At 45.1% G+C, this 24,742-nt stretch overlaps 1 protein-coding gene and 1 long non-coding RNA gene across 9 annotated transcripts in view; one reads left to right on the plus strand and one right to left on the minus strand.

The window, feature by feature from the left end:
• The first annotated feature begins 359 nt into the window (after positions 1-359).
• Positions 360-24,742, plus strand: part of LOC309523944 (rho GTPase-activating protein 20-like) — an 89,077-nt gene continuing 64,694 nt past the window's right edge. The window contains exons 1-2 of one of the 5 annotated variants that reach the window (XM_082208227.1): positions 360-477; positions 2,504-2,615. In XM_082208227.1, coding sequence (XP_082064353.1) covers positions 380-477; positions 2,504-2,615 — 210 coding nt within the window. In that variant the 5' untranslated portion in view covers positions 360-379. Of the gene's footprint in view, positions 478-2,503; positions 2,616-3,175; positions 3,551-3,779; positions 3,867-5,857; positions 8,239-24,742 lie in introns of those variants that run through there. The other 4 variants (XM_082208221.1, XM_082208231.1, XM_082208229.1 and 1 more) reach the window with 4 other exon arrangements.
• On the minus strand, positions 7,568-24,706 carry LOC309523991. Of its 4 annotated transcripts, none has more exons than XR_014215718.1 (6): positions 24,599-24,703; positions 24,046-24,155; positions 17,157-17,195; positions 16,465-16,613; positions 12,695-14,748; positions 7,568-9,366 (listed from the first exon to the last, which is right to left on the minus strand). It is a non-coding gene; the product is annotated as an uncharacterized lncRNA (long non-coding RNA). The 4 variants fall into 4 exon arrangements; XR_014215719.1 differs by having other exon boundaries at positions 16,465-16,532; positions 24,599-24,702; XR_014215720.1 differs by lacking the exons at positions 7,568-9,366; positions 12,695-14,748 and having other exon boundaries at positions 16,356-16,610; positions 24,599-24,706.

Here is a 24,742-nt window from a genome sequence, read left to right on the forward strand (position 1 = left end):
AATTGGAGAGACGTCCAGTTTCCCCCCTCCCTGCTTCTGACTCTCCCCCCTCCACGCTAACCTTAGAAGGGTGAGGGGGTCCCCTACAGGTGGAAAAGGTCCCCTGCAGCAGTTTTATGGTATGGCCATCCCTAGTTATCAGTACCGATGAAGGGGAGTCTATAAATATTTTTTAATAGACAAGGACACAAACAAATCCCTGCTGAGGGGCACCCACAATTGTGGGGTTTCAGGAGACCATGGTGATGCATCTTCAGCTGTTGCCATTGGCTACAGAGTACCTGTGACATCACAAAAGTACATGGCGGATATATAAGTGGCTATAAAGGTGGGCCTTATCTTGTTCCCTCAAGAGAACACAGAGGGCAGCAGCTGTGACATGCAGCATTGCCCAGCTTTATTCCACCTGCAGGAGGTGAATTTGAAGATGGACAGAGATGATTATCTGGCAGTGGGATGCTGTGGAGCAATAATAAGGCAAGTTCACTTGCTGAGAGGGACCTCAGCTTGAAGGGGGCTGATACCCAGTGTCAGAAGCAGGTTGGTGTCTAGCTGCGGACCTTGTGAAAGTTGGCAGGTGTTGGTGGGTGGAAGGTGGTGGAATTCCCATTCTGTAAGGCTGAAGCAGGCTGGTTTTGTCTTTAGGAGCTGGTGAGTATTTGTGGGTTGGAGACAGGGCACATTTGTGTATGGATGGAGAAAGATGAGGGAATAAGTCTGTTGAAGTTCTTCACAAATATTGCTTGGTATATGCTTGTGTGTGAGAGAGGTTTTGACTGTGGTTGAGGCTAATGGGTGTGCACAAATGTGATGTGTGAAAGAATATTAATGAATAGATGAAACCCATAGAAGTTGGCAGGCAAATGTCACAAAAGTAAATAGTGGCTGAGGGGAAAGAGGTAGTTCTTATGGGGAAGCAGGCAGGGAGGGTAGAGACCCATCAGGAGAAGGAGGCAGAGGAGAAATCAAGGCAGGACCAGCTGGAGACACAGTAAGTGGGGGAAAACATTTGGCTCCTTCTTGTCTATTTGAGTTGCCAACTTTTTGTGCTTGTCTTGTGCCTGTCTCACCTATATAGCTGTAAAAAAACAAAAAACTAATGCTATCACTGAGAATTCCCACCCCTACCCATCCCTGATAAATTTATTAGGATCTCTAGGTTTTGAAAAGTTATGCTTTAGTTGAAATATGCCTGCTGGGTCTAGTAAGGTGTTGATCCTTCAATGTGAACTTTCATCCATGTATTTTATTTTAAATGATTTTATAAGCTGCTTAGACTTTTCAGTGTACAAGGTAAAAGCAATAAACAATATCATTAAAGCAGAAATACAGCAGAAGATCAGCAAAGCAGTAAGTATGAAAGCATGTTGAAAACAATAAAGGCATACTTTTGGGGTAATTAAAACAATTTAAAACAAAGTCCAATCTTATGGGTCAGGGAAAAGAAAAAGAATCTACAAAAAGATACTTTGTGGAATCGGGGGGGGGGGGGGGTCAGACTGTGAGCCATAATGAGCCACAAAGACCGGGGTTTGAATGTCACTTCTGCACTCAACTAAAGAGAATGTTTTACCCTCAGTCTCCCTCCTTCCTCCCTGCCCCACATATTTACATAACAGTCTGAGATACTTGCAGCTGCCAGTGCCATGCTAGGGATTAAACCTGTGCCAGATATGGCTGGGGGATGCTACCTAACACCCCACAAGAACATCGGGCTTCCTAGCTAAGCAGTCCCCACATCTGTCTTTGCCAATGTGGGGTTTTAAGGTTCCAAGGTCCCCATTAAGTTCCCCTGCAACACTCTCATCACCCCAGTTTGAGATTTGAAGCCTAAGCTTTAAGAAGCAGCCCCAGTTGCAGTATGCGTTTTCTTTCTTTCTTTTTTAAAAAAATATTGAATTGTTTAAAAGTGCAAACATAACAAAATGTAAGAAAACAAAGATTTAAAAATTCAATCTGTATAGCTTCTCAGCCTGGAAGGACAAAAATACAAGGATCTAGAGCAGCTTCAAAGCAATTCCCTTTTAGGAATAATAAATATTTATTAAAGTATTATCCACTTATGAGTGCCATCGTTATTGAGAATAAAGGTTCTATATAGTCTTAAATTTGAGTCAGGCATTTGCATATACTGGTGGCACAAATACTGTCACTTTCCCCTGGGAAACCCAACCTTTAGCACTCAAGATTAAAGTTAAAGAGCAAGTTTTCCCTAGGAAAGGAACAGGGCAAGGGGGAATCTGCCAGAACTGTGCTTTCTAGGCATGGAACAAGCAGAAGTATGGGTGAGCCCTGAGTGACCACCTGCCTCAATATTTGTGTAACAAATAATACCATACCCTATGGGGGGGGGGGAGTCATTCAAGCTCTACCCTTTAGATGCTTTTAGTTTGTGAGAAATCTTTTCAAGGACAGCATTTTGCAAAAACCCTTGAAGACCAGCAATCCAGATTATTAAGATTAATATCCAAATTACTGAGAGGTGTGCTTTCTTTGCTTACAGATATACACCAAAGAGCCCCCTGAGGAAGCCAGACAGATCCAAAGAACTGGAAGCAGATTCTTCACAGAGCAACTCCTATAGGAACCCACTCTCCAAAATGCTGCGCCTCAAGGTATGTCCACCTTAAAACCTTGCTTCTTCTCTCACTGTATGAAAAGGGGATTTAAATCAGGAAATATTGCTGTGAATTTCCCACTCAGGAACTGCACTCCTAATTATCTGCTTTCCCTGTGGTTTGAACCCACCACTGTTTGCAAACAATTTGTAAAGAATGGTCTGTCGGCAAAGGCAACCCCATTTAGGGAAATTTAGCATATTGTAATTTTATTTGTATTAAGGGTTTTTATTAGTTTTATTCTTGTGCTTGTACTGGAATATAATTAGCTGTTCATGCCTCTGAAATCCTAAATAGGATGGGTGGTATATAAATGTTTCTGAGTTGTTAGGAGACAGCTGTTCCTCAGTCCCCAGAGCTTCAGTCCCCAAAGTTCTCCGGGAAGAGGGACTGGTGGTTAAACCAGTCTGAGAACATGTGGAGACTCTTTTCGGGAGGGAGGGAAACAGGGAGTTGGGACAACCAACTTTTTTGCTTCCATATAACACTCGCGCTAGTTTTTCTTGTCTTCCTGCTGCCTCCGCCCCCCCCCCCCGCGCTTCTTCTTTATCAGTGGTAAGATTTATTATTTTCCTCTGCCCCCATCCAATTCTGCTTTCACATCTTGAGTTTATCTGGAAAGTATACTGTCAGGGAACGACTTGGCTGAAGTTGCTGGAGGAGACTTCGTTCCTTTAATGAAGACCAGGTTGCTTTCCTAATGCCTGAAATGTGCCGCGGTGAAAGCAATCGCGGGGAGGAGGGTGGACGGGGGGCGGTGTTGGCAGGAAGGATGGCGGAAAGCGAGCACTTGTGGCTTTGCAAACCTCTTGTACCTTGGGGGATTTTTGACAATCTTCAAGGCTTTATCCAAATCCCAGCAGCTTCAGTGGGAAATGGGAATCCTCCTTTGCCCGGTAGTGATTCCTGCCCATCAAACAGCTTGGAGTCAGGTGAGAGGAGGGTGAGCCCATAAGTCTTGTAAACTCTGAGGATCTACTAATGGGTGTAGCCCGGGGGGCAGGGCAGCTGCCCACAGGCATAGGATTTTTGTTAAAGGGGTTTTTGGGAGAAATCATGGGTAGAAATACGTGATTTCATTACGTGGGGCAGGCTTCTGCTGGGGGGGGGAGGGGCAGAACCTCAGTTAAGTGAGTGCTTTCAGTGCTGCCCCAACTTCAGCTCCAAAGCTGGACTATGATAGACTATGTGGGAGAAGAGACTCAGCAAAGAGCATTTAAGAAGGCTGAACATAGCAGACCTAGTAAAGTAAGTGAAACGCTTTTGCCCTACCACAAAAAGCCTCTGCTCATCTTTCTTGCTCAGCCATGGGTATGCCTAAGGAGTCAGGGAGGGGCAGCTCCCCCCCCCATCAAGTAAATCAATACAAAATCTTAACTGAGGTCCTGCCCCCCCCCCAAACATAAATGTTGGCTATGCCCATGTGCTCAGCCATGCACACCACTTGTACCATAGAGCTGTCATTCAGTGCCTTACAGAAAGTAAAGACATGGCTAGTGACAACGATGACAGTCTCAATGGGCTTTGGTTACTGAGTATACACCGAAAAAACTGCATGGGGGAAAAGGAGGAATTTGAGAAAGAAGTGCTGAAAAGGTTTTCAGCAAATCCAAGAAAACTTGTTTTAGTTTGTTTTTTAAAGCAACATAAAAAATACATGTTCCTTGTAATTTCGCAAAATATACCCATTAACCACATGAAAGGTACTCCCTGGTGCTAACTGTTTTATTTAACTTCCTAGTTTTCAAATGACTGAAGATTTTGACTGGATTTTTCTGAGCACTTGGGGGCAAAAGAATAATTTAAAACAACTGCTGTTGAGGCATTTCATTCTGAATCTGCTAGAGAGCCTGACAGGGGCTGATGGCAAGTGGGTGTCCTGCCCTCCACCACCCCAGAACACAAATCCTGGCTACGCCCATGGTTCTGTGCCCTTATAAGCTCCCACAGTGAAAGAACCAAACCAATTCAAATTCAATTCAAACCAAGACCAATTCAAATTGGAAGCATTAGGAAGAACTTTCTGACAACAATGGAATGGAGGTGAGTTTGGAAGATGGTGGACTCTTCTTCGTTGGGAGGTTTTTAAACCAAGGTTGGATGGCCACCTGACAGGAATTCTTAAACTGTGATTCCTGGATTGCAGGGGGTTGGACTAGACCCTAGGGTGTCCCTTCCAACTCTGCAGAGGGTCGTCAAGTCTAACCCCCTTCAGTGCAGAAATCTTAACTACAGCACCCATGAAGGTGGACATCCAAAAAAACCTCCAAAGAAGGAGAGTTCACCGCCTTCCAAGTAAGTCTGTTCCACTGTCAAACAGCTCTTACTGTCAAAAAGTTCTTCCTGTTTAGTCGGAATCTCCTTTCTTGTAACTTGAAGCCATTGGTTCGAATCCTACACTCCCGAGCAGGAGAAAACAGGTTTGCTCCATCTTCCATGTGACAGCCCTTCAGATATTTGAAGATGGCTATCATATCTCCTATCAGTGTCCTCATATCCAGGCTAGGTAAAGGTAAAGGGTAAAGGGACCCCTGACCATTAGGTCCAGTCGTGACCGACTCTGGGGTTGCGGCACTCATCTCACTTTATTGGCCGAGGGAGCCGGCGTACAGCTTCCGAGTCATGTGGCCAGCATGACTAAGCTGCTTCTGGCGAACCAGAGCAGCACACGGAAACGGCGTTTACCTTCCCACCGGAGCAGTACCTATTTATCTATGTGCACTGTGATGTGCTTTCAAACTGCTAGGCTGGCAGGGGCAGGGACCGAGCAACGGGAGCTCACCCTGTCGCAGGGATTCGAACTGCCGACCTTCTGATTGGCAAGCCCTAGGCTCTGTGGCTTAGACCACAGCGCCACCCTGTGTCCCTCATATCCAGGCTAAATATACCCAATTCCCTTAATCAAAGAATGTATCAATTTTACGACATAAATAAGGACAACCAGGAGTCAGGCTCAGCAAGCAAGGGAAACGCATGCCACCTTGGAACCCAGCTGGACCTCATTACTGAAGCAAAAATCACCTGCAAGCCCTTTAAACCCCTTAGGGCCCAGGGAAAGCCAATGGCTAACCTGGGTGAGCAGTCAAGCCCAGATCTGGACCATTCTTTACTGAGCTGCTGCATTTATGTGGCTCACCACATGAGGGCAGCAGTTCCTGAGGAAGGCGAAGGCCTTGGACTCTGCCCTGGACTCATTAAGGATTGGGGGGGAAAAACCTAACTAATAATTATAATGCTCACTAGTAGAGGTGAGAGCAGCTCTGTGGGCACAGCCTGTTTCCCCCCCTTCTTGTTCAGGTTTTACATAGTCATTTAGAATAAACAAAACATGTCATGTAACAACAACCGTGTTAGGCAGGTCAGTATCATTATGTTGCAGATGGGAAACTGAGACTGAAAAAGGCAAGCCTCAAGCCACATGGCAGAGGTGCAGTTTGACTCCTGATCCAATTTAATTTCAAACTGATAAGGTTTTTTATTTATTTATGTTGTAAAATTTATACACTGCTTGGTTGTTGTTTTTTAAAAATGAAAGCTCTCACAGCTGTCTAAAGACTGCTGTCTAAAATAATCGACAAGGAGAATTAGCAACAATAGTTTTAAGACTTTCCTCCTCCTAGTGGTGCAGTAAAAAATTGCTAGCACATTGGCAAAGCTAAGCAGGGTCTGGTGTGCGTTGCAGGGGATTGGCCAAATCAGTGTTTCTCAACTGGGGTGTTGGGGGGGGGGTCACCTGGGGCCCCCAGGATATTCCAAGGGGGGCACAGGTGAAAATCACGTAACTGGGGAGCCACGGCACGAGACTAGGAGGCCACAGAGGGAGGCGATAAGTGAAGAAAACAGAGACGTGGCCGAGAAAAGAAAAAAACAAACAACAAACAAACAGAAGTAAAGCAAATACAGTGGTACCTCGGGTTACATACGCTTCAGGTTACATACGCTTCAGGTTACAGACTCCGCTAACCCAGAAATAGTACCTCGGGTTAAGAACTTTGCTTCAGGATGAGAATAGAAATCGTGCTCCGGCAGCGCGGCAGCAGCAGGAGGCCCCATTAGCTAAAGTGGTGCTTCAGGTTAAGAACAGTTTCAGGTTAAGAACGGACCTCTGGAACGAATTAAGTTCTTAACCTGAGATACCACTATACAAAGCAGAGAAGTGGAGTGAACCGAGAAGTGACCATAGTTCCCAGTGGATGGATCGCCACACACCCCCTACAGCAGCATTGCTTCCATTTCCTTCTCCCTCCCACTTTGGGATAAAGCAAAATTGTTTTTCATGGCATTTCCTACTTTGTATTTGGTAGAATCAGGTTTCAGTAGTGTGAATGATTTGCTTGGCCTAATGCGGAATCGCCTCAATGGACAGAGATGATCTTCGGTTATCCCTCACAGAGATAGAACCGGATATAAAAAAGCTTGTTTCTGGTCCTCAAGAACAAGGTAGAGAAATACTTAAAAGTATAAGTTTTTACGTAATTGTCTTTTCTATAAATTATAAAAATTGTAAGTAAAGATTGTTCCATTTACAAACAAAACTGCCTTTCTTAATAACTACCTTTGTATAGGTAGGGAGGGGGGGCCACAGGAAGAAAAAAAGTTCAGAAAGGGGCCACAGCTCAAAAAAGGTTGAGAAAATTTGGACTAGATGACCCTCAAGGTCTCTTCCTACTCTACCATTCTATGATTCAAAAATTAAGATAACAATAGACTGATAACAGGTTGAAACTCACATCAGCTTTCTAAACATCTGGGTAGAAAGGTAAAGGGTAAAGGGACCCCATCTGGGTAGGCTTGTCTAAACAAAAAGTGTTTTCAACAGGTGCCAAAAAGAATACAGTCAAGGTGCCTGCCGGATATCAATAGGCAGAGAGTTCCAGCAATACTGCTTTTAAGCAGGACAGAGCCTAGTAGGGTAATTTTAAAAGGTTTTAAACAAAAAACAAAAAAATAAGCAAAATCATCACAAAATGGTGCAGGGACTCCAGTACCCTTTGTAATCCTTCTTGGCACCTCCTGGGTCTTCCTTGACCCTCCTAAAAAGATGACATTGCTCCCGAGTCTGGATCTCCCTGACATTGTTCATTTCAGCACCTGGAAGCCTTCATCAAAAGGATGGTCCTGCTAGGGTGACTGTTTCTGCCTCCTTCCAGCTCTCTCTTAATGCTCACTTCATCCCGTGAAGGCAGCTGCTTAGCAGTTACTGCTTCCAGGATGGAGCACAGCATATGAGCAAATGTCCATATTTAGGCAGCACGAGGAGGAGCTACTTGGTTTGTGCAAACTCCCCCCCCCCCTTTTCCTCTCTTGGCTGATGAGGAAAAGCAGGCAGGCAATGCTAACTTGCTCCAGTCGCTCAGCCCCTAGCTCTGGGCCTGGACGTCCAAGCGCGTCAGCAGCTTTGCCCAAGGATATACAGAGTCCATCTGGACCACAGCAGGGCTTCTCCAGCCTTCTGCTGATGGTGGGTGAATGTGCCTGCAGCAACAGCAGCAGCAGCAGGAGCCCTGGCTGACCACCGGTCCTCCTCAGGATGACTCCCCAGCAGAAAGCCAGCTTGTCACCACAGGGGCAGAGTGAGCAGAATTTGGGAGCCTGTCCTCCCACCCAGGAGTGGAGCAAGGCAAGTACTTGAATGGTGTGAAAGGAGGCTGAAGGTGCAGAGAGTCTGTGTCAAGCGGTACAGCTAGGCTGGCTGTTCCATGTGTCTAGAGAAGTTACCTCTCTGTCCGGGCTGGAACGGCTTGTCCCCACATTCCTTCCTGGATGTTTCACTTTTTCCAATTTGTTTTTCTTCCCCTTCCCTTCTATTTATTGCTCGTGTGCTCATTTCTCCGCCAGCTTCTCCTGATGAGCCGCTCTTGAATCCTTGCTTATTTTCTTTTACTTGATCGTACCACAGAATCTGCTGAACCCGCAGCTGCTTCCTCCAACCATATGTATTTCCCCGCACCGGGATAAACTTTCCGTGCTTAGCTAGACAGTGTGTAACCACTAGACCTGTCCAACACACTTTCCTCTCGGCAGCCAACACATCTCTGTGTGCAGAGTACATGCTTATACAACGGTTCTCTGTGTGCTGTTCTTGTGCATGCCATATATCATGCACATACTAAAACAGACAGGCAGTGCTTCTGAATACCAGTTGCTGTAAACCACAGGGGCAAAAGTTGCCCTTGAGCATCCCACTGGGACATCTGGTAGGCCCCTGTCAGAACAGAACGCTGGACTAGATGGGCCATTGGTCCAATCCAGAAGGCTCTTATCTGTTAGACAATATTTGCTCAGCACACCCATTAGGCAGAATTCCATAAATATGTTTGTGGTTTACCAAGACTGAATAATATAATCACAGACTGATTCATGGCTTGACATTTCAGGGCCATTTCACACATTCCCTAGGCAATCTAAACCCAGATTTATATCCAACCCACAGCCAGTTCTTTACTTCTGGAAAAGTGTAACTGTCTAATATGCATATTTTAAAGCACCTGTCAGTCACACTAACAGTTCACATTCTGAAGACTGTCTAAGACTATCAGTAGCTACATGTTGGCCATGCTCTGGTCAGAAGCAGTAATTCTTCTGAATACCAGTTGCTGGAGACTACAGGAGGGGAGTGGGCTCTTGTGTTCAGGTGCTGCTTGCTGGTTTCCCACAGGCATCTGGTTGGCCACTGGATGCTACACTAGATAGGCCACTTGTCTGATCCAGAAGAGCTCTTCTTCCTTTCTTCTGTTTAAGTAGACACCTGAAAATTGCAAAACATAAAGAGGCATTTCGTGTAAAGCTGCTGGGAGTTTTGTTGCTAACCTGGATAGTTAAAACCATGACTTTATTCTACTTGAATTCTTCATTCAAATGTTTCAAGGGGACATCTACTTAGGGTGGCCATGTGTCCTACATTCCCAGAAGAGAGTACTGTATTTGATGAGCTGTCCGGTTTAACAGCAGAAAACCCTAAGAAGCGAGAGCAAGTTGTACACCAACAGTTAGGACCTTGGCAGCAGACTAAGCAGAGATGGATATATGCATTTCTGTTTAAATTATAGTAATTTGCAGTATAAATATAAATTAGCACAGGGTGATGCATTTCCTCTCCTGGAGTGATGAGTAAGTGGACAGCTTATACCCACTGGGTAGGAAATGCCTGGCAAAGAAGGTGCTCAGTTGCTCCAGACCAGCTTACTTGATGCTTGAAACATGAGCCCTCCAAAGTTTAGGTAGACCTACGCCAGCTGCTGCCCTCCACTTGTAGAGGTGGCCAAATTTCACGGTGAGGTGAATTTCTGTCAACCAAGGCTGCTGTTTTTTATACTGTTGTTAACTGTTGTGATGCTGTTTTGTCTGCTAATGTTATAGAACTGAATGCTGTACAGGTGGTGGTGGTGAGGAACAACAGGTATACTTGCAGGAGAAATTATCCCATTACCTGATGCTACTTTAGATGCTATAAAATCCCTCACCTTTCCTCTGAGGAGCTCAAGGTGGCATGCGTGGTCTTCCTCATCATTTAAATCCCCACAATATTGTGAGGTGGGTTAGACTGAGAGGCCATGACCAGCCCCCAAGGTTGTGGAGAATGAGGTTCCTATTTTTGTGTGGGAGTGTACTGTGGTTCATGCCTTTTGGGGGAAAGCCTTTTATCTGACCTCCAAAATCTATGTCTCCTCTAATTCGGCACTTGCCAGGCGTATCACTGGATTTGACCCCAAATTCTAGCCTTAAATCTAAAGAATTAATTTCCTTCCTGAAGCTAGGCTAGTTATTGCCCAATATGGAAGGAAACCTCTAATATACCAATAGTGGTTGGGGTTAATAACATCTGGAACATTGCTCTATCAGAATGCCTCACATATCACTGGTGAATAATCAAGGGCATCTCCAAAAAGATACCTTTGACACAATTCGATCTCCCTTTTTCTCTTTTATTGGGAATGGGATATTTTAATGCCATAATCATTACAGAGGTGTCTGTGGAAGTGATATATTGATTGAAAAATGTCTAGTATACCAGATCAGTAATTGGGTCCCTATTGAGGGTATTTGGTGAGCCAACATGACAGTGATGAGGGATTGAGGATTGGAGTAATTTTTCTGTAGGATTATGGCAGTGGACAAAGCTGAAGTGTAACTTTTGAATAAACGTGTGTGTTTTTTAATAATAATAATAATAATAATAAGTGGCATACATGACTGTCCATAGCCACTGTATGTCAACAACCCTGGTCACCAAGTGAGCATTGTAGCAGAATGGGGATGGAGTGTCACCTACCACAGATGTATAGTAACTAATTTATAAGAATATCAATAGCTCACCAATAATTGGCTACCTTGTAACAACTCAGAATCGTCAATACAAACAAATGTGACCAAAGGAAATAGATTTGAAATTGATATGAGCAGCAAAACCTTAATACAAAGTGAGGAAGGTGTTTTGTGCCAGAATCCAACTTGGTATATTGTAAATAAGCAATAAATGCTCTCAGAGGGGCTCATCTCCAACCCCCCCCCCCCGCTGCCCCCTTGACTCTTAGCTCTCCCGTAGGTCCTCCCACTGTCCTCCAGGGGGCGGTACCACCCACTTTGGGGACCACTACCATACACTACCATGCAAAGACATTTCCCTTCCCAGTGACTGTCCCTGTCACTCTCCAGCTCTTCCAGCTGCAGGCATTTATTTCTTTAGTCTTACTAGCCAGAGTGGTGCAGTGGTCAGAGTGTCAGACTAGGACACTCCATCCCCATTCAGGTGAAGGTTTTTGCATATTTGGTAAGTCGTTATATATTAATATTTTGTGCTGCAAATTTGCTTCACCCTTATGTTTTTGTTAGTAAGAATATGTAAAAAAGACTTTTATGCAATATTCTTTGCCATTTATATTTTTTTCTAAGCTACAGAGCACATGCTTATTTTTACATAGGTTTATTTTTTGAATAAGGGAGCAATTAATTGTTACTCTTCTGAATTTTACTGTGTTAGCATCCTCCTTAGTGGGTCATGCAAAGCCCTATTCTAAATAATGCTTTGACAGGGTAGGGGGCACTGGTGATGATTTCAGGGAACCAGGGGACAGTGGTCCGAAAAAGTTTGGGAACCACACTGGTCAGTGGATACACAGTGCTGCCCACTTGGGGTTTTCTCCTTTCCCCAGGTGCCTCCAGTCTGTCCACAGCACAAGGTTGGCTGCCCTCCCTTCTTTTCTTGTCGTGCCAAAGTGAGAAGATTCAGAAATGTTTAAGCCTTGTGTGAAAGGGGAGCTACTTCTAAATAGCTTGGTGTTAGCTTGGATAACTCAGTTGGTTAGAGCACGATGCTGATAATGCCAAGGTTGCAGGTTCGATCCCCGCATGGGACAGCTGCATATTCCTGCATTGCAGGGGGTTGGACTAGATGATCCTCAGGGTCCCTTCCAACTCTACAGTTCTATGATCCTTACTCTGAATATTATTGCTCCCTTCGAGTCCATTCCTGCATACCAGTGCGGATATGAAAGGTCCGTCCAGTCCCGTCCCGTCCCCCCACCCAGTAGGATTTACACTAGGGTAGTTACAAAATCCCCATCTCTGTTCCTTCACTTTTGCAGCCCAGTCTCAGGTAGGGGGTCATTTTGGTGATTTTTCAGAAAGGTGTGGAATTCAGCATGGTGGGGCGAATGTTATTACTATCATTATCATAGTCATTTATTTAGACCCCACCTTTGGCCCTGACAGGGTTCTGGGTGACTAACAGATAAAAACAAGAACCACTAAAAATAGGGGGGAAACAATACAGTGGTACTTCGGGTTACATACGCTTCAGGTTACACACTCCACTAACCCAGAAATAGTGCTTCAGGTTAAGAACTTTGCCCCAGGATGAGAACAGAAATCATGCTCCAGCGGCGCGGCAGCAGCGGGAGTTCCTACTAGCTAAAGTGGTGCTTCAGGTTAAGAACAGTTTCAGGTTAAGTACGGACCTCTGGAACAAATTAAGTACTTAACCTGAGGTACCACTGTAATAAAAAAACAAGTAAACATTGATAGAATTAAAACTATATATACATACACAATCTTATTACAAACATACAGATAATTACCATAAAACCAGCATGGTGACAGCCCTTTCATTAAAAGCAGCCAGTTCTCAAAAGAAGGACTTCACCTGCCAGCAGAAGGCCAGCAAGGAGGGAGCCAGTCTAACTTCTCTAGGGAGGGAGTTCCAAAGCTGTCTGGGTGCAGCCATCACTGAGAAGTCTCTCAGGTCCTGAGCCCCCATGAAGTGTGCCTGTGAGGGTGGTGGGACTGAGAGAAGGGAACCCAGGCAGGTTCCTATAAGGGAATAACATATTTCAAATAGCTTGGGCCTAAGCTGTGTAACAGTAACACCCTGCACTCCTTTCCTCTTGGTAAATGGTTGCTGGTGGGTGGTGGCAAATATTTATTTTATTTGCAATCAGAAGAATAGGGTGAGCCCCTATGAAAGATATCTCATGTATCCAAGAGTAAAGAGGCGCATCTGTGGCACACTACAGAAGCTATGCCATGTGAATGCCTGACTAAATAGCACCATATTTCCTGGGCCACTTTCCCCTGCCTTGCAGCTGCCGTTTCCCTGCCAACCCCCAGAATATCCATGGAGTGACATGAGCTGCATTCACACAGCAGTCTATGCCATTTCATTTTCCAAATTATTTAAATTTGTATACTACCCTTTATCTATAGATCTCAGACTGGTTCATAACCTAAGATTACAATATAAAAAGCACAAAATGATTCATTCTCTCCTACTACCTGTTGCATCTAGGCTGCAACTGGTCAGTTTCAGTGCAAGCCTATGATTGCCGGCTGCATCTTGCCTTCTTCTCCCTATCATGTTACTTTGGTAAGTAGTTCGATGGGGAGAAGGTCCTGAGTGTGTGTGGCTCTGCTCATGGATTTTCAGAATGACTTCTTAATGGCTTAAGAAAAAGAAGGAGCTTGGTCTATTACAAGACCAAACTACATTGCAAGGTGGGTCATTAACAGACTGGTCAACAAAGACCTGAAATTTAATAAACAGTGTATGTAAAACTTTAGAGCCAAATGTTGTTTGACTCCCAACTCCCACCATCCCTGATGATTCTGGAAACCTAGCAGAATATAGTGGAAGTTTAGGACTGATTTTTGTATTAATTGCTTGGGGGGGGTGATATTTGCAACCTCATTGACCGAGAAAATGGTGAAGGGTAATGTGATAAAATGTCAGGCTCTAATCTGGCATGCAGTCCTTTCCTGCTGCTTTCATGGGGGGAATCATGGGGAAACAGAAGCAAGTATGTGCAGAAATAGGGGTGGGGGCGTTGCCCAGTGATGTAGTGCAGTGTTGTGCCACACCACACCCACTGGTGTGAATAAAATTTATCACCACGTGCGCAGATCAGTAAAAAAGCAGCACTTCCATAACACAACAGTTAGAGTACTGCAGCGTGAAAGGAATGTTAGAAAACTACCACAGTATTTCCTGCATCTGAATGCACCCCTGATGTCAGGAAATGTAACATCATTTCTAGGAGACAAGTTGCAGTTGCAGGGGGTGGGGGGGGTGGGGGGCAGCAAGCAAAGGAGGCTAGTGGCACCACCTCTGTTGTCAAACAGCTGGAGTAAAAACACAGAAAAACGCAGCGTCAAGAAGAATGGGCCTGTGCCCTATGGCTATTGGTGTATGCAGGACTGGATCAAAGAACAGAAGTCCAGGGCCCTGCAGCCCTGGGCCCCCAAAATGAGCGTGGCAGGTGATACAGCACACATGGTTGCTGAGCTTTTTTTAAGGGAAACCCCAAAATTGTTGAGGTTTTTGTTATTCAGTTGTTGTTTTTTACTTGCCTAAGATCCAGAACAAAGCACCACCTTTAGGAAATTCCTCCCGGACATTCATTCCGCCTCTGAATTCATAGTAATGTCCAAGAAAATCCAGGCATACGGCAGTCCTACTGGTGTGGGCATGCCTGGGAGTTGAAGACACCAGGCTAATACTTACCACTGTAGCATCCTTCCTTTCCACTTATCTTTTCTTTAAAACGTTTTATAACCACGGGGCAGATACCTGGCCATGTGCATGGTTATCGGTGCTCATTTTATCATTTCTAATTGGAAACCACACCGGTCTTCTTTTCTACAACAAAATGCTGATTATTAGTCCCAAAGAAATGTATTGAAAGCATAAGGAAGCATGTCCCATTTTGTTACTTTAGTCATGATGGTGCTGTGATCTCAGTGACTTCAAAATGCAAAACTGCACGTGCTCAGAGTCCTTCCTTTATTTCTTTTTTTTAAATCAGTGCTGGTAAACTTTTTTTAAAAAAAATATTTTGGCTCTAACATGGCAGGAATGTAGAACCAGCTTCAAACACAGCTAGGCTGTTCTTTTTATTAATTCAGAAGCTGGGCGGGGGTGGGCAACACACATCAAACAAAATGCAGTATTTTGTAAGAAACAGCGTGACAGATACAGGATAGGTGTGGACTGTGGCTATGTTTACAACACTTCCCAAACAAACAATGGGAGTATACTGCATGTGTCCACTGGGTCAGTTTTTATCTGAGCTGTGGCACATCTGGGGAAGGGGATTCAAACCATTGGATGCCCCTGCATACAAAACATTCCCAGTGCATGGAAAGCCAGATTGATCTGCTTTACCCTGCTTTTTCTTAGTGCAAGGGAATTTGATGGTGTGAAAGTGGACTAATGTCTGGAGTTGCTCTGCCCAGACACAGGGCCAGCCACCTTCTGGAGAACTTAGCCATGGTGGGAATGTGGGTGGTTTCCTCTCAGACATTTAAGGTAAAGGTAAAGGGACCCCTGACCATTAGGTCCAGTCATGGCCGACTCTGGGGTTGCGGCGCTCATCTCGCTCTATAGGCCGAGGGAGCCAGCGTACAGCTGTGGCCAGCATGACTAAGCCACTTCTGGCGAACTGGAGCAGCGCACGGAAACGCCGTTTACCTTCCTGCCGGAGCAGTACCTATTTATCTACTTGCACTTCGTGCTTTCGAACTGCTAAGTTGGCAGGAGCAGGGACCAAGCAAGGGGAGCTCACCCCATTGTGGGGATTCGAACCACCGACCTTCTGATTGGCAAGTCCTAGGCTCTGTGGTTTAACCCCACAGCGCCACCCACATCCCTCATTTAGGACATTTAGGATGCAGCAAATGCCTAACACTTTAGAACAGTCCTTTCAGCCTTGGGACCCTAGTTGGACTGCAACTCCCACCATCCCTGGCTGAGGAGGCTGGGAATGATGGGAGTATTAGGCCAACAACACCTGGGGACAGGAAAGCTGAAGAACACCAGCTTGGATGAAAGAAATTCCCTCCTCTTCCTGAAAGGAATAACAGTAAAGGTAAAAGCACATCAATCCTACACAGCTTCTGTGGGAAGGAAACATGAATCCCTGTGATCCATGTGTGTAGGGTGAATAGCAAGAGAATAAGCTGGGTGCTTAAATTCAAAATGTGAGGCTAAACTCACCCTCCAGCAGAAGAAATTCCCCAATAGCAGATTTTGAACTCACAAAAGTCAAGCAGCATTATAATGTGGGGATATACCGTATTTTTTGCACCATAACACTCACTTTTTTCCTCCTAAAAGGTAAGGGGAAATGCCTGTGCGTGTTATGGAGGGAATGCCTACGGGTGGCATGCCTACGGATTTTCCTCCTCTAAAAACTATGTGCGTGTTATGGTCGGGTGCGTGTTATAGAGCGAAAAATACGGTAGGTTACTGTACCCTTTTATACCACTTAGCTGTATCCAGAGCTTCCCTCTTTCCTACGCCTCTTAGCACTTAACTGGTCATAACACTGAAGTAAGTTTCAAATGTGTTACTTACAAAACGTTCTGAAGGTCAGATTCATTCATGTATCCAGACAGCAGCAAGGAAAACTCAGGCAGAATACTCTTGGATAGAATATACAGAAAGGTTGCTTCAAACACGTGCTCTAAGCTTGGAGCCTGCTTAGGCCTGCTTAGACACGTCTTCTTTGGCCATTAACATCATGTGAAGAGAAAGAGAACAGGAAGAAAAGGCTTCACTTCCTCTCTCATTTGAGAAGAGGGGGCATCACTTAGCTGAGTCTAGGAATCCAGCTCTATAGTCTTAACCCCTTCACACACTAACTAGCACTAATGCGTAGTTATGTTTGACTGCAATTTCCCATAGTTTTTATGTCCAGGCTGCTTCAGGTTGAGCTTGCAGTTATCTTATCTGTGCCTCCCCTTCACATGGAACTGCTAGGTCCTGCTTCTTTAACAGCTAGATCACTGAATCAGTTGTAGCAGATAAAGCAGGCCTGATCTCCAAGAGGTCTTAGAAGGTTTAGGGCAAGGATGAGGAATCTCTTTACAGACTGGTCTCAGGCCCAGACATACCTGCAATTTGCCACTTGTTTGCTAAATTCACAGGTCTAATGGTTGGGCCAAGTGTGCAGCCGAACAGCAGAGGGAACTTAAGAGGTGACAGGCTAGAAGTTTACAAAATCATGCAAGGCATAGTGAAAATTGGCTAGAGAAAAGTTTTCCTACCTGTCTCATAACTCTAGAACTTGTGGACATCCAAGGAAACTGAATGTAGGAATAGATAAAAATTAGTCCTTATTAGTAGTATTAGTGTTACTGAAGCAAAAAAATAATAATCAACACAAGAATAGAGATAGAAATACAAAGCAAAACAAACAGTGCAGTATACTCTCCTTAAACCAGGTAAGCAGAGTACTTAAAACCATTCCAAAAGCCAAATTTCACACTACCATGGAGAAGGGCCCTGGGTGTCTGTATTTGTTGGATATATGGAAGACTAGATGGCCCATTGGCCTGATCCAACAGGCACTTCTTAAGTTCTTCATTCTACTCCAGTGCTTTTCAACAGCAATTCATTGTACAGAAATTAGCAGGTGGCAAGTGATTATGAAGACCTGGCCAATCCAGTTTTTCCCAGTCAGTTGGCAATCCTTTGTCAAGGTGCATATGCAAACTAGCCAGAGGGAAAGGAAGAGAGCAGGGTGTGGCTTTTCTCATGTCTGTACCTGCCCAAATTCCTTCTTAATAATGCCATTACTTTGCACTTGCCTGTAGCTTTCAGATGTCCAAAGCACTTAACATTATCCCATCATCTTACAACAATCCTGTAAGGTACACCAGTATTATTAGTGCCAAGTTGCAAATGGGAAGTCAAGGGTGATTGGCTTACCGAAGGGCGGCGGGGGGGTGTGCTTCCAAAATTCTGCATCTGAATTTCATAGATGAGTAGAGTTGGAAGAGACCAAATGGTTATCTAGTCCACTCCCTTCAGTGCATGAATTTGTTCCCAGATTTTGGAGTTCCAACTTTACCTGAAGATTTTGCTTCTGAAGTGGAGCTGTGCCTTAGAAAGTTTTTATCTTTCCTTCCTGCCCCCCTTCCCATTTCCAAATTCTGTACAGAGCACTGCTTTCAGTTCCTTCGCATCTCTCTCCCCTCTCCCCATTTTGTGGTGATAGTATATTTTGGTGGTTTTTAAGGTTTACCAGTGAGCACATAACTCTTGTGTACTGACACACATCTCAAAGGTGCCTTCCATCTTGCTCCCTTTTCTCCCTCAGATTGGCGTTTTCTAAAGGCGTTTTTGTAACCATTGCTTTGCAAGTGTCCTTACCTGCAGCCTATGCAGGCAGCACGAGCAATTGTTAAATCATTGCCATTTATATATTTGGGCAAAACCTGCAACCAGTTCATTCAAGGGTCTTGCAAAACATGTTTCCTGACCAGGAATTGAACCCGGACCGTGGCGGTAAGAGCGCCGAATCCTAACCACTAAACCACCAGGGAATTTTTTTTAATTACTGCCATTTGTACCTACAGAAGGTGTATCCTCTTTGCCTAAATTGTACATTTATTCCTTTGCACCCTCTCCTTTCAACGCTCAACACCTTTTTTTTAATCTCTTGACCCCCATAAGTTTATTGATAAACCGGAAGACTAATATCACTGTGTTTATGTTAGCACTCTGTATGTCCAGTGGTTTCCTTCCCTTGCATCATGCAGGAAACTTTACAATTACATACCTCTTTTCTTTTGGCAGGGCACTCTAAGTATGCTCAAAGGCTATCTGCTCTGGCACAATGCATGGCAAATTACAGTATTTCATTTCAAGGTACCATATTTTTCGCCCTATAGGACACACTTTCTCCCCTCCAAAAATGAAGGGGAAATGTGTGTGCGTCCTATGGGGTGAATACAGGCTTTTGCTGAAGCCTGGAGAGCGAGAGGGGTAGGTGCGCACCGACCCCTCTCGCTCTTCAGGCTTCAGGAAGCTCCACACAACCCTCGGGAGCCCGGCGCGGCTTCAGCATCGCTCTGGCTCCCATTCTGGGGGCTGTGGTTGGGGGAAGCTAGGGCGAAAAATACGGTACTTGAGTTTTGCTATGCTCTGAATCTCCATGCCCTTGCACTAGACAGGCTGGGACCCAGTTTGATTTATTTAACGAGGAGTGCAAAAAAAAGGGGGTGGTTGGGAGGCACTTCTGGCTTCCAATATATCTGCTCCTGTTATACCTATTAATTCCATTGGGGTCATTGTGGTTTCTCAAAGGGCAACACACAAAATAGACATGCCTCAAACCTGTCCAGCTGCCACCATAAGCAGTCAGATGCCATGCTTCTTGGTTGAAAAAAGTTTATAGGGACTGTGACATTAAGTTGATCAAAGCTTTGCAATTTTAATAAACTGGATTCAGCAGCAGCAGCAGCAACAACAACTGAAGTGCCTTTTTGCAGAATCCACACATGATGTTATTAGCACCAAAATACTGGCCTGTATTTTTTCATTTAATCTGGATTTACCCTTTCTGGAGAAAATCCAGTGTGTTGGTTGGTTGTTTTTCAAGTCGGTTGCCGATGACCCTTTTGCAATATCCATTTACATCCCTTTTCTGTAATAACCCTGTGTCTTGACACACAACCTTTTGGAAGAGTCTGCTCTAAGTTCGAAGCGAGACAACAGCTTCCGCCACCTTAGAGGTGGAAGGTGGTTTTAAAGAGCGGTGGCTGCTTCTGATATGTGGATATCCATCCTTCTTTCACCTCTGCTCTGAAAAGGTTTTGCATGGATTCAAAAACCTGCCAAACCTCTTTGAGCACATGTGCCAGTCAGTAATGGGAAGGAAGTATATCTGTACAACATAGAAAATGATGCCTCTCCTAACCCCACTTTTAGCCAACTTAAAATACTATTGTCTGTCTCCTGCTTTAAAAGAATGAATGCAGCATGTTTTAAATAAGGCTTTCCTGTAAATTGTATGCCAACAAACAAGACCTTTTCCACTTAACGTTTCCCTTAAGGGGAACGTTACAGTCGGCTGCCAGTAGTTCTGTGGAGCTGCCTGGGGTGCTATTTATTTATATACAAACTGGGTGCCGTTATTAGAAACAGCTGGCAATGCTAAAAGTTAAATTTGTAGTTCATGGGTTGAAGGGCTTCAGACGTCTTTACACCTAGAGAGAAGCACTGATCTCAGTGCAAATGCGTTCACTATTATACATCTCTGAGGCATCCTGGTGGTGGAATGGTGCAGTCTTGTTAGGTCCTGCAAGTTATGGGACAAGGGGAGAGAACATAGCATGGGATACTGTTTTTAGGCGTATTCCCACCGCTTCTGTAGCATGAAATTCTGAGCTCAATATTTTTCTAGGGTCTCTGAGCATAGGTATTCTGTTTAACTCTTGCCTTTATGAGTCATCAGTTGACATCACCTAACACACACACACACACACACACACACACACACACACACCTAACTAGGCCCACGTGCATTACCACATAGAATCACAGAATTGTAGAGTTGGAAGGGACCTCAAGGAATCTCAGCTGAAGCATCCATTATAAATGGCCATCCAGCCTCTGCTTAAAAACCTCCAAGGAAGGAGAGTCTACCACCTTCCTCAGGAGTTAATAATGCACTGACTGAAGCAGTACACACATACACATTCCCATGAATTTATTGTCAATCATTTCACTTGATGACTCACTCACACACACACACACACAAAGAGCTACGTTGTGCAAACATCAGCAGCTTAAAATGCAGCTAGGTCATTATATTTCTTAATTCTGATTGAAGCTGGTTTGGGAGAAAACAAATCAAAATGCAGGATTTCAGAAGAAACAACAGGTTAGATATGGGTTGTGGCTAATATTAGGTGTACACTGCTTCCCAAGCCAGAACTGGGAGCACACTGGGTGCCAGAAAGAGTAAACAGGAAGGAGCACACTAGGGTATTGGGAGACTGGGGTAGGAGCTGTCCACTCTGGCCACATGGTGTGTTCATTTGGATGCCAAATCCCCTGAATTTTGGTGGTTGCAAATTGCATCCCTACACAAAGAATACTGTTGTAGCTGGGGTACCAGAGTGAATACAGTGGTGCCTCGCAAGACGAATGCCTCGCAAGACGGAAAACTCGCTAGACAAAAGAGTTTTCCGTTTTGGAGGTGCTTCGCAAAACAAATTTCCTATGGGCTTGCTTCGCAAGACGACAATGTCTTGCAAGTTCCTGCTGGTTTTTTCCCTCCCCCCCCCCTTTTTCTAAGCCGCTAAGACACTTATCAGCTGATCCGATCAACAGATAAGCCGCTAAAAGCTGCTAATAGCGCTAATCCGTCAATGGGCTTGCTTCGCAAGACGAAAAAACCGCTAGACGAAGAGAATCACAGAACGGATTATTTTCGTCTTGCGAGGCACCACTGTATTATAAACAAATAAACAGTTGTGTTTAGATAATATTTGGGATATGGATGCAAGAGAACTATTCCTCTCCCCCCACGCCTGCTCTGAGGATTGGAAAGAAACAAGATAATTAGCAGGTTGCCTAGATGATGGGGGGGCCTGATGTCACAAGAAAAAATGTCCTTTTTGAAATCTAAAGGTTTGCTAGGAGGAAGTGGGGCAGAATTCCATGGGCTGATGTGGAGGTGAGAAGCAGGAACAAGGAGATGGTGCATGGGATGTCTCTGAAAGCAGTGCTGGGTGGTAGGGAAGGAGTTAGAAGATAGGAATAATAATAATAATAATAATAATAATAATAATAATAATAATAATAATAATTTATTATTTGTACCCCGCCCATCTGGCTGGGTTTCCCCAGCCACTCTGGGCGGCTTCCACAGAAACCAAAAAACACTAAAATATCATACATTAAAAGCTTCCCTGAATAGGGCCGCCTTAAGATGTTTTCTGAATGTCAGGTAGTTGTCCATCACCTTGACATCCGATGGGAGGGCATTCCACAGGTCGGGCGCCACCACCGAAAAGGCCCTCTGCCTGGTTCCCTGTAGCTTCGCTTCTCGCAATGAGGGAACCGCCAGAAGGCCCTCAGCGCTGGACCTCAGTGTCCGGGCAGAACGATGGGGGTGGAGACGCTCCTTCAGGTATACTGGGCCGAAGCCGTTTAGGGCTTTAAAGGTCAACACCAACACTTTGAATTGTGCTCGGAAACGTACTGGGAGCCAATGTAGGTCTTTCAAGACCGGTGTTATGTGGTCTCGGCGGCCGCCCCCAGTCACCAGTCTAGCTGCCGCATTCTGGATTAGCTGTAGTTTCCGAGTCACCTTCAAAGGTAGCCCCACGTAGAGCGCATTGCAGTAGTCCAAGCGGGAGATAACTAGAGCATGCACCACTCTGGCCAGACAGTCAGCGGGCAGGTAGGGTCTCAGCCTGCGTACCAGGTGGAGTTGGTAGACAGCTGCCCTGGATACAGAATTGACCTGTGCCTCCATGGACAGCTGTGAGTCCAAAATGACTCCCAGGCTACGCACCTGGTCCTTCAGGGGCACAGTTACCCCATTCAGGACCAGGGAGTCCTCCACACCAGCCCGCCCCCTGTCCCCCAAAAACAGTACTTCTGTCTTGTCAGGATTCAACTTCAATCCATTAGCCGCCATCCATCCTCCAACCGCCTCCAGGCACTCACACAGGACCTTCACCGCCTTCACTGGTTCTGATTTGAAAGAGAGGTAGAGCTGGGTATCATCTGCATATTGATGGACACCCAGTCCAAACCCCCTGATGATCTCTCCCAGCGGCTTCATATAGATGTGAAAAAGCATGGGGGAGAGGACGGAACCCTGAGGCACCCCACAAGTGAGGGCCCAAGGGTCTGAACACTCATCCCCCACCACCACTTTCTGAACACGGCCCAGGAGAAAGGAGCGAAACCACTGTATAACAGGAAGTATAGAACATAGGGTGCTGCCTTATATTGAGTCAGATCACTGGGTTCCTCTAGCTCAGTATTGTCTACACTGACCAGCAGCAGCTCCTTACAGGGTTTCAAGCAGGGTGCTCTCCCAGCCCTACCTGGAGAGGCCATTGGGAACGGAACCTGTGACCTTCTGCTTGCAGAGCAGTTGCTTTACCACTGAACTATGGTCCTTCCACAGATGGTCTACTTCATGTACATTTTCAATCCTGCAACAACCTTCCTCTTTAAAACCTTTGTAGGAAATAAACAGACCGATAGGAAATAAACAGACCAATAGTGTTGACAAAAATGGGTGAAAATTTTTCCAAAACTGAATGCCCAAAATAATTACTCCCTCCAAAATCAGGCAGGGTGGGTTTAAGCTTGCAGCACTACCAAGACACAAAATGCAAAACAAAACACAAAACAAAAGAACACCAGGATTCCTCACACCACACCCCCCCATATAACTTATTGTGTGTGCGTTTTCCATTGAAGTGAGTGTGTTTGAAGGAGGAGAGAGGGAGCTGTCCTGTTTTTAGAGCTGTTGCTTGTGTTATCAAAGGAAGAAAAGAGAGGCAAGATGGGCAAAAGCATTAAAGAGAGTGGGAGGCAATTAGCATGTTTTCTTTTCCTTTAGACTAGAGAAAGGTTGCTTGTTTTAAAATCTTAGGTAATTTCCTGGGGGCTGACCTTAGCAGACTGGAAACTGAGCCACAATGAACAAAATGAATCTCAACAGAGACAAATGTCAGGTTCCACACTGAGGCAGGAATAACCAGATGCACAAATATAGGATGTGGGATGCCTGGCTTTTGTAGCGGTCCATGTGAAAAGGATCTAGGAGTCTTAGCAGTCCTCAAGCTTCACATGGGCCAGCAGTGTGGTGCACCAGCCAAAAAAAGCTAATGCAATTCTAGGTAAAGGTAAAGGGACCCCTGACCATTAGGTCCAGTCGTGGCCGACTCTGGGGTTGCGGCACTCATCTCGCTTAGAGGCAGGACCAGGTGCCCCTGTAGATCCTGCCACCTGAGGTGGTCGCCTCACTTTGTCTCGTGCATGGGCCAGCCCCAAGGGGGGGGGGATATGTGAGCCTGCAGCCGAGTTAATAGTAAAGCAGAATGTTCCCCAAAGCTTTACACTGTAGTGTAAATTGGGAGGAATCTCTTTTCCATGCCCCCAGCACCCCCCCAAGCTTACCTTGACTCACCATTGCCCCGTTCTCATTAAAAACAGCTTCCCCCAGTTGCTCCGGGTTCCGTGTTATTTGTTTCCAGGCGGGAGCATCAACATTTGTCTCTCAAAGCAGGCTGCAATATAAAAGAAACCATACACTATGATAAATGCATAGTATCATTACAATGCTTGCAAAGTATCACATTTAAGAACTCAAAAAACCCTAAAATTTAAACTTTTCCATATTGGGACATGGGCACAAGGCAGGCAGGCAGGCAGGCAGGAAAGAAGGAAGGAAGGAAAGCAGTCTCTTTTACATAGTATTTCTGTGTGTTCTTAGGAGGGGGCATAAAGAAAGTATATTGGTTAATATTGTCATGTACCACCCACAATCTCTGTCTCGCGGTGACAAGATTTCAGGGCGTTCCAGGGGCCCACACAGGAGTTGTGTTTCATTTGGAAATCAGGCACAGCAGAGACTGTATTGTCTTTAAGATATGTGTTTTTACTGACACATATATGCATTCAAGCCTACTGTGGAGAATTCCAGAGCATGCACATCTCAAGAGGGGCATACTTCCTGCAGGTGCAAATCATTAGACCTCTGTGTCTCTTTGTAACAGCCTGCTCCAGTCAGTCCACATGGCTCCTGCAACCCCCTTCTTCCCAGAAACCCTTGCCAAATGCGGCTTCCCCTTCCGCTGACATCATTGCTCTCTGT

Source organism: Podarcis vaucheri, assembly GCF_965113315.1.
Source record: "Podarcis vaucheri genome assembly, chromosome: Z".
NCBI lineage: Eukaryota > Metazoa > Chordata > Lepidosauria > Squamata > Lacertidae > Podarcis > Podarcis vaucheri.